Below are 9,908 nucleotides of genomic sequence, written 5' to 3'. Positions count from 1 at the left end.
TTTTCTAATATTTTTTTACTAGATCGACATTCTGGTCAACAATAGTGGAAGAAGCCATTGTTCTTGGTGTTTGGAAACCAGCATGGATATCTACAGAGAGCTAATTGAGCTTAACTACTTAGGGACGATATCCTTGACAAAGTGTGTTCTGCCTCACATGGTCAAGAGGAAGCAAGGAAAGATTATTACTGTGACTAGCATCCTGGGACATTTCTCTATGCCCGTTTCTAGTGCATATTGTGCCAGCAAACATGCTCTTCGGGTAAGGCTGCTCAAACTCAACTTTGATAGAACTGACTTAAGTGTTTATGGGGGATATGGTCATTACTGCAGGAGGTCATTGGAACTGGTCAGAGACCCAAGGAGACCTTTGGTAGAAGACATTCCAGAAGATGCTCAAAGACTTCAGCCTCACATACCTCTTCCTAATTCAACAAACATGTATTGAGCACCTACACTGTACCATGCACTACAATAGATCCTGGTGATATAAAGATGATAAGATATGGTCCTTGCTCTCAAGAAATATAGTCGAGTCCAGGGGTCTCCAACCCCTGGGCCATGAACTGGTACTTGCCTGTGGCCTGTTAGGAACTGGGCTACACAGCAGGAGGTGAGCAGTGGGAGAGTGAGCAAAGCTTTATCTGTATTTGCAGCCACTCCCAAGTACTAGCATCACTGCTTCAGCTCCAACTCAGGTCATCAGGCATTAGATTCTCATAGGAGCACTGGTCCCTGGTGTCCAAAAGGTTAGGCCACTGGTCTAGTCAACATATCACCCTTCGCCTTCTCAGTTCTACCATGTCTTCATGGCAAATTTGGGGTCTACCTCTCATTTCTTCTACACACACTTTAGGGTGTAGTTTTCTCCCCATTTCTGTGATTCTTGTTCTTTCCCCCTTTGTAGGTGGGGTTAATTTTACCTAGTCTAAACATAAAAGCATGTCAGAAATAGAAACTGCCCACTGGATGATTAGCCCTGGGCTTCATATTCTTACTGGGGCTAGCTTTGACTCTATTTACCTTGAATTCATTGGAAGAAGAAAATCTAGTCAAGGCAGAGGTTAGGAGAAAAGCTTGATTTGAGTTGCTTAACTTATGAGATGTGAATATTAGAAACAAGTGCATTTTTAATGTTGGCTAAGAGTAGATATGAAGAAATATTATTAAACTATAACATGGAACAAATTAAATCATAAGGCTAAGAGTAGGCAAATGATTAAAGGAGATACATAATTTGTAATTAATGCTGCTGAAAATCAGTTAATATAGAATGTTTCAGTGTTGGAATGATGAGATGCAATAGCCGAATGATCATTAGTTTTATAAAATTCGAAGCTTTGGTTCCTTCTTTCTGATGTAAGAAGCAGATATTTGATAAGAGTGATGAAATGGAATGTTACATTGATGATTTCCTTATATTTTGTAATAGGGTATCAGTCACTTCCTGCAGAGCAGTTGGGCAAGTCTCAGGCTGTTAGATAAGGGAAGGTGGCTGCCCCACCTGTTTGGCACCAAGTATCTCATAAGACATGCAAGATGCTTTCAGTCAAACAATATGGCCTGCTCTTCAAGACACTGTTACTGGATTTGATCCTCTGATACAATGCGGCAGGTTGAGAATAGTTAGTTATACTAGTAGCTGAACACTGGGACCAGAAGGCTCTTGGAAGAACACATTTCCTTCTCTGAATCCCATCAAGCTATAGAGTGAGCTTGTTTGTCTCTGAAAAGTTCACATGCTATACTAAATGTGATTTCAAACAAGGAGAGGTTTTACTGTGTGATGGATTGGCTCTCACAGTGTCCTCTCTCTTGCTAAAGGGGGAAGCAGAAGGTTAAGGCTATGGGAGTTCATTCATTTAGGGAGCTTTTTTTTTCCCTATCCACCTGAGTCAGGCACTGTAGTAGTCTGACGGCATGAACCATCATAGGCTGTTTTTGTTAGGGATCAGCATTAAGGGCTGGTAATTATTTAATTTTGTTGGTTCATAAATGAATGTACCTTATTAGCTGTTTAGGCTTTTCAGTAGTTAGCTTATACCAGTATAGTCTTGGAACATTTCCTAATTTAGGAAAAGAGAAGAGGGGAAGTAGATGTTTACTCTGTATTTGGTTTAGAAATGGCCAGTATCTTTAAGTCTAGGGAGTCTTACTACCCAGAAAAGATGGATGTTGGCTGAAACTAATTGTTAAAATTTTAATAAAATAGAAAAAAGTTGAATTCTTCCTCAGTGAGAGTTTCTGTTGAGTACTAATCCCCTCTCACTCTCTCTTGCCCCAATATTAGTACGTTAGACCACTTGGAGGGGTAGAAGGAAACCAAACCTGAGTGATGCTCAGTGGAGAACATGTACTCCTTTTGGAGTGGGGAGATGGGGATTAGTGTAAGGAGTGTGTATCAGAATCTCCAGGGGGTAGTTTTTCACCTATCTAGCACTTACCATAAAAATCACTGATGGCATGAGCCACCACTACCAAAGAGGTGAATCATTCATACCCGGAAAGAGCTATGAATGCCAGTTCTAGATTGCCTCCAGTCTTACAGTTAAAAATGCCTAATAAGCCTGCACGATTACGTTTCCTGTCCTTTACTCAGGTATTTCAGAACATAGTTCTATAATGTGCTATTGTCCTTCATCAAATGTTGAAGTAATTTCATGCTAATATACTTATCTGTATTTTAAAAAAATTTCCTTTCTTCTTTTCTTTTTTCTTTTTGCTTACTAGGGTTTTTTAAATTCCCTCAGAATTGAACTTGCCACATACCCAGGTATAGTAGTTTCTAACATTTGCCCAGGACCTGTGCAATCAAATATGATGAAGAATTCCTTAACTAAAGATGTCACAACGGTAAAAATTTTTAGTTGGGGTATAATTTGAGTGGTTTAGTAGTTACGTATTGGTGTTATATCACTATGCCTCATGGTTTTCATGTTAGAACTGCTTAAAACTTATTTACAAAACTTAATTGATGACATTTGGAAAATTGTTAAGGTTAACTGATAGTGCTTTGGCAGCCAGTTTTAATCAAGGCTAAAGAAATTGCTAAGATCCTGCTTATAAGTAATCCAGTATGATGTGATCTAAAAACCTATCAATTCACAAATTATAGCAATACTGAAAAGTTCTCTGTGTAGCTGAATTTTAGTATATTAAATCTTACTGGGCTTTTAAAGAGGAATTACAGTGAAAGAGCTTAGAAGAAGCCTTGTTGAATTGTGATGATTTTAGGTTAGCCTCACCCAGGTCTGTGATTCCCTCAGCTCAGATTACAAGTAATAATTTATCAAATGAATAGCAAATGTCTTGTGAAGAATCCAGTCTCACTTAATAATACAAAATCCCTCTAAAGACCATGAAATTTTCCTTCTTCTCCATGAAGATTTATCCTGAGACAAATGTAAGTATTACTGCTTCTATATAAATGGCCACAGATATAATTTATGTTTTCGCATTGTCTGTGGAGGCTTTAAAGTACAATAGGATAAGCACCCAATTATAGGAATCAAGGTGCTTGGGATGTAGACCTGGTTATTACAATGATCTGTGTAAACACAGATGAGTTACTATCTTTCTGGGCCTCAGTTTATTTATAAATGGTAGCAGGTTAACCAGGTTAGCAGTACCAGGTTTCTTTACTACCAAAAAATCACTTTTATCTTTTATCTCCATTTGACTCCCATGGACTCTATGCTTTATAGAATTTCATTTGTTAAATATATATGTTAATAATTTGTTAAAAAATTTTTATTACTAAAGGGATATATACTTGTTAAGTACATTAAGATGATACAATTCTAATTAAAAGCAAAGAAACTTCATCTTTTAATTAGGGTGCATAATCTTATCTGGTAAGTGCATGATTCTTGTTAGGCTTTTTGAAATGACAAAGAGCTGACAGACATCCATTAGTATCTATTGGAGATTCCTAAGGGGCATGAAGTCACATTAAAGGACTCACTCAGCTAAATAACTGCTGGGTCCTTTCTAGCTTAAAAATTCTGTGAAATACCTTATACAAATACTCAGCATTCTCTTAATTGTCAAAAATTTCTTAGATTTTAGGTCATAATGGAGATCAGTATCGCCAGATGGTGACCAGTCGTTGTGTGTGGCTGATACTAATCAGCATGGCCAATGATTTGAAAGAGGTTTGGATCGCGGAGCAGCCTTTTTTGTTAATGTTGTATTTGTGGCAATATATGCCAACCTGGTCCTCGTGGGTAATAAATAAAGTAGGGAAGAGGATTGTGTGGTAAGAACAATTTATATATTTCTTAATACATACTGATCTTGTAAGAAAGTATGAAATTTTCTAGTGCTTAAAAACTTTCCTTACTAACCCTCCACCAACTTCATGATATAAATACAAAATATAAAAAGGATTCTATCCTCCATGCATGTCTGTTGGTTTACTACTGGTCTTGGAGAAAGTTTTCTACAAGGTAAAGTCAAATCAAAGATTGCCATTTTTTCTTCTACTGTTTGACCAGTATATGTGCCAGATGTTCTTTCTCCTCACAGACTCCTACTCATCTTACAAGTGTCAGCTCTGGTGTAGTAACCTCCTTAGTTTGATAACTGGCTTTCTCTCTCATTTCTCCCCAGAATGATGTGAACCTCAGCCCCGTGTTTACCTGTTAAAACATTTACTGAGCTTTTAAAATAGATGCACTTTCACTGCATAGTACTGGTTACTTTGACTTGTTCTGGAAGTACTTGGCACATCTGAGATGTGCCTATGTCCATGTCTAAGAAAATATGCTGGTCACTCATTCTTTCAGCATTCATTATTAAAGAGAAGTGAGGAATATTATGAACTATTTCTGAGAAGAGTGTCACCATTGAAAGAATTTAATATGTCAACAGCACAGGAAATGTAATGAGTTAAGCCAAATATTATATATATGATTACGCAAAGGTTATTTCTGTGGATGGTTTTATCGAAGTATTTCTTTCAGTGATTACTACCTGCTTTTAGAAAAAAGTTAGTAGGGATTGATATCTAAAGAGAATTATAAAATGGGATCATACCATACGTATCATTATCTAACCTAGCACTATTTAAGCAATCCAGGAATTGTTAGACATTTTAATTTGCTCCATCTTTTTGCAGAACAGTAAAAATGAATTACTGACAAAAGCAAAAACCAAAATGCTTAAAGAAACTTAAAGGTTATTAAAACTTCTGTGATGCACTAACCTGTCCAGAGCTTGAAAAATCACGAAGGAGGTGTGGGGCTACACATTTTCTACCAACTTGTACTGTGGACCAGTTTGCTTTGGGCCGAATCACTTATAAGTGTTTTGGTAGTGTTGGGGCTTGATAGTGTGGCATGGTTCTAAAGGTACAGCTTCATCAAAGATTACATCTGAGTTTTAATAGTGGTATTGTGCTCAGTGATGGATAAGAGTTAAGAGGGAAAGGCCACCTTCTAGGGAGGTGATATAGTATCTGGTGCCAGGCTACCTGGGTTGAAATTCCAGCTCTACCCTATTCTCCTCCCATGACCTCAGTTACTTCTCTGTAAGTCAATATCCTCATCTACAAAATGGAGATTAATGATGACAATAGCACCTAGTCATAGAATTGTTGTGGGGATAGAATGAGTTAGTATGTGGAAAACTCTTAAATATACCTTCGGGTATAATGCTTATAAAGGATTAGCTGTTAATGCTTTTGTTTTGATGGTAGCAGGATATCTAGCTAATAGATAGTAAAGATTAAAGAGTTAAATAATAGGGCAGAGAGACAATACATTATAGAAATAATTGTTTCGGAGGTGAAAGAAGGACCAGGGGCTAGAGTTTCAGTACCACTGTAGCAGTTGTTCTTTCAGGAATGTCCATAAGAAGGTTATTTTGCTTTGTTTACAGAATATGTAACTGTAAAATAGAAACATTACTCAGTAATCTAGCATTTGATTACATCTAACATTTGCCAAAAACTATGGCCTTTCTCTTCCTACCACCATTTAAAAAATATTGCTTATTATGAGGCCTTACTGCTTTATCAATTTTTTATGATAAAATGGGCATCCTTTCATTTGCCAGTACCATTTCTGAGATAATATCTCATTCTTTACACAAAAACCATAGTTTTGAAAATTGTTTCACATTTTTTACTCATTTCTATCCTCTTTGCTTTCCTCCCCATTATTTTCTGTTGTGTATATTCATCTTCGTATTGCAATTTGTTTATAAGTATCTAAGTTAAGAGAATGCCAATAATTTATCCTAAACTAAATATACTTAGTGATAATACTTGAATGTTTCTGTCTTTCAAGTTAGGGACTGTATGTCTGGAACTTTGTTTTGATAAATCTTTATTATTTTTAGGGATTGAGAACAATAGCTGCATTGAGTTTTGTTACAATTTTTGTCTTAGTGCAAATTCTGGTAAGTAATAAGTGCAATCTTCCCAAATGAAATGTCACATCTTAGGGGTATTGAGTTGCCTTGCTGTTTTACATTTTAAGCAATATACTAAAAGTTTGCATATCATTTTCGAGTTATCTATCAAATATTTCTATTTAAATACTCCGATTCTTTGTAATTATTAAGGCAAGTCAGTGTCAGTATGATATGCTGTTCTAAAACATTAATAATAGAGATTTCAGCATTTCCAAAATGATATGAGTAGATTCTTACCAATGATAGTGGAGATAATAATGCTAAGCTCATTAGATATTTTTGTGTAGATCCAGAATTTTAGCTATGATTTTTATTCTAATTTAAGCATTTGCCACAGTTTTATAAGGATTCTCAACAGTGAATCATAATGATATAGCTCCTCAAAACAGAAATGTCAGAAATTGGGGTAAATACAAGGAGGGACTGATTCGTGTTACTGTCACTTTTACAGAATACAGATGATTTTAGAATCTGGAAGAGAAAACGTGATTGAAGAAGTACTTACATTTTTTAAGCCACTGGAAAGAGAAACAGAAAACATGAAAAATAGCCATCTTCTTATGCACTTAAGACTAACTTGTGATTTTATTTCTTAATAATACAACTTTCAACATGTAATAAATAACAAATAAAGATTGTGATGAATCTTGTAATAGATATAGTAATACATACTTCATTCTTGGATAAAAGAACATTTTAACATACTCTAGCTTTTAGTCCAAAAAGTTATACTTTAACATTGCGGTACTGAATGAACTGTTCCACATACTGAATAAATGGAAAAATAAAAATCTGATCACTACATTTCAAATAATTTCCATCATTTCTAAAGAGAATGTTATTGCGTACTACTAACCTAGTAAGTTACTATGGATTTAATTGTAAATAAAATAAGAGGTGGAAGAAATTCATGTCTCAAGTGATATTCATTGTACATCCTCCTTATAAGTAACTGTAAAAAGTTCATAAGCAGCTAGAGAATGAAAATAAAATCCTGATCACATTATGAAAAATTTTCTCCCATCTCTGTTTTTAGTTCAGATACCTTAAGACACTAGTAACTGGTAGTCCTATCGGTTAAGTCATTCTTCAGAAGCAGTATATTCAGTTGAAAAGAAGAGAGTGGCCTCTAGCAGTCATACATACTCAGGTTACCCTAACATTACTAATCCTGTGAGTAGTAAATGATGAATGGGATAAATCCCTTCTTTCATGTGTATCAAAAGGATACTTGGAAAAAACTTTATTGGAATAGATTTTATTAAAAATTTTTAAGGTTTTTTAATTAAAGTATATGAAAATAAACTAATTATATGAAAATGACCAGACCATGTTAAATGTTAAAATAAAACAGCACAAAGTTTGAAAATACTATAAAATTTAATTGTATTTCAGATAAATATATATACATTATATGGCCTTCAACAGCATCCTTTATAACTTAAAAACACCAAGATGTATACCTTTTCAGTATATAAAAATTACATAGCTATTGACTTTTGTAAGATAAGTCACCTATCATAAGAAAGCATTAAAAAATTTATTATCTAATCTTATACAAATGTTTTATATTTACCAAAGCCTACCACAATCCATAGGGCACAAATATTGGCCAACAGTTCTCACTTTTATGTTAGATATAAAGTTGGGTTTTTTAAACCATTAAGATAGCTAAGAGAATCAACTTTATAGAGCTTAGCTTTTCTAAGACATCTGACGTGTGAGGGGAAGGAAGTTCAGTGAAATTATGATAAATTATATTGTTATTCTTCTAGAATGAAAAAATAAAGACATTTGATGACAATACATTTACAAGCCAAAATGAGCTCTAAAACAAATGTATATGGAGAGGTTTTGAAGAATAAATTGGATAGCCCAAGGGAGGATCAGCCGCTTGTATTGTAAGATTTCTTAAAAGTAGTGGATGAGCTTGTATACTATAACGTTCCTCATCATCATTTGTGGCATAAAGCAATTCCCATGAAAGATTGGCCCACTGACCTCTAACAGCTTCGGCATTTAACTTCCCAACTTGGATCAATAATTCTTGAAGGGTAAGTACTCTCCCAGTGTAAACTCCCTTTAAAATATAAAAAAGGTGGGGGGAGAAAAAAAAGATTATATTCAGGCCTTTATATTTTATTTATAAACTCAGAAAAAAATTCCATTGTACTGAGGCAAATTTAAACAGAAAGTTGTATATTAAAATGCACAAACATGAGTTGCTTGTCTTTTCAGAATCAAGAAATTACCTCTATTTGATAATACTCTGAATAAGTATGAAAGGAAAAATTCTTTGACAGTCATTTAACTCAATGAACAAGACAGCAAAATCTCACTACTCTTTCCTTATTTTCTTTCATCCCATTTGGCCTCAGAATGTATAAGTCATAAATAATAGTGGACAATCGACAACAGGCTTTTAAAAACAGCTTCACTGAGATATAATTCAATCTACAATTTACTCATGCAAAGTGTACAACTAAACAGTTTTTTTGGGGTATATTCAGATATGTACAATTATCACCAGAGTCAATTTTAGAAATTTTCATGACTTCAAAAAGAAACCTTGTGCTCTTTAGCTAATTACCCTCTTATCTCTTCATTCCCTCTGTCCTAAACAACCACTAATGTACTTTCTATTTCTATAGATGTGCCTTTTCTGGAAAGTTCATATGAATGAAATCATATAATACATGGTCTTTTGTGATAGGCTTCTTTAACTTAGCATGTTCTCAAGGTTCATTCATGTTGTGCTATGAATCAGTACTTCATTCTTTTTTATGGTTGAATAATATTCCACTGTATGGATATACCACAATTTTCTAATTCATTCATCAGTTGATAGACAGTGGGTTATTTCTACCTTTTGGTAATTATAAATAATGCTGTTATAAACATCCACGTACAAGTTTCAATGTGGATGTATGTTTTCATTTCTCTCGGGTATATACCTAGGAGTAGAATAACTGGGTCATATGGTAACTCTATGTTTAATCATTTGAGAAACTGCCAGAATATTTTCCAAAGTGGTTGCACCATTTTATATTTCCATCAATGCTGCATTAGTTCTGATTTCTCCATATCCTTACCAACACTTATTCTCTGACTTTTTGATTTTAGCATCCTATTGTGTATGAAGTAATATCTCATTGTGGTTTTGATTTGCATTTCCCTGATGATGAATGATGTTGAACATCTTTTCACGTGCTTACTAGCTCCATCTATATATCACTTCTCCTTTGGAGAAATGTCTATACTGACCCTTTTTTCAATTTAAACTGGGTTATTTGTCTTTTTATTGAGTTGTAAGAGTGCTTTATATATTCTAGTAATAAGTCTCTCATCTAATATATACAATTTTTTCCCATTCTGTATGTCTTTTCACTTTCTTGATGGTATTCTTTGAAGCACAAGTTTTTACTTTTGATGAAGTCCTATTTACCTTTTTGTTTGTTTCTTATACTTATTGTGTAATATCTAAGACATCT

The 9,908-nt window shown here is 34.4% G+C and overlaps 2 protein-coding genes across 6 annotated transcripts in view; one reads left to right on the top strand and one right to left on the bottom strand.

The window, feature by feature from the left end:
• DHRS7 (dehydrogenase/reductase 7) overlaps positions 1 to 7,324 on the top strand; it is a 19,235-nt gene extending 11,911 nt beyond the window's left edge. For both annotated transcript variants that reach the window (XM_025049096.1, XM_025049095.1), the window contains 3 exons: positions 4,062 to 4,258; positions 6,343 to 6,402; positions 6,869 to 7,324. In XM_025049096.1, the coding sequence (XP_024904864.1) occupies positions 4,062 to 4,258; positions 6,343 to 6,349 (204 nt within the window). In that variant the 3' untranslated portion in view covers positions 6,350 to 6,402; positions 6,869 to 7,324. The remainder of the gene's footprint in view (positions 1 to 4,061; positions 4,259 to 6,342; positions 6,403 to 6,868) is intronic.
• A 454-nt stretch (positions 7,325 to 7,778) lies between these two features.
• Positions 7,779 to 9,908, bottom strand: part of PCNX4 (pecanex homolog 4) — a 35,682-nt gene continuing 33,552 nt past the window's right edge. For all 4 annotated transcript variants that reach the window (XM_006915093.2, XM_015591975.1, XM_006915094.2 and 1 more), the window contains one exon: positions 7,779 to 8,497. In XM_006915093.2, the coding sequence (XP_006915155.1) occupies positions 8,246 to 8,497 (252 nt within the window). In that variant the 3' untranslated portion in view covers positions 7,779 to 8,245. The remainder of the gene's footprint in view (positions 8,498 to 9,908) is intronic.

This window comes from Pteropus alecto, unplaced genomic scaffold, assembly GCF_000325575.1.
Source record: "Pteropus alecto unplaced genomic scaffold, ASM32557v1 scaffold276, whole genome shotgun sequence".
Classification (NCBI taxonomy): domain Eukaryota; kingdom Metazoa; phylum Chordata; class Mammalia; order Chiroptera; family Pteropodidae; genus Pteropus; species Pteropus alecto.
Note: the sequence above shows the minus strand (reverse complement) of the source record. Positions and strands in the feature narration are given on the sequence as shown.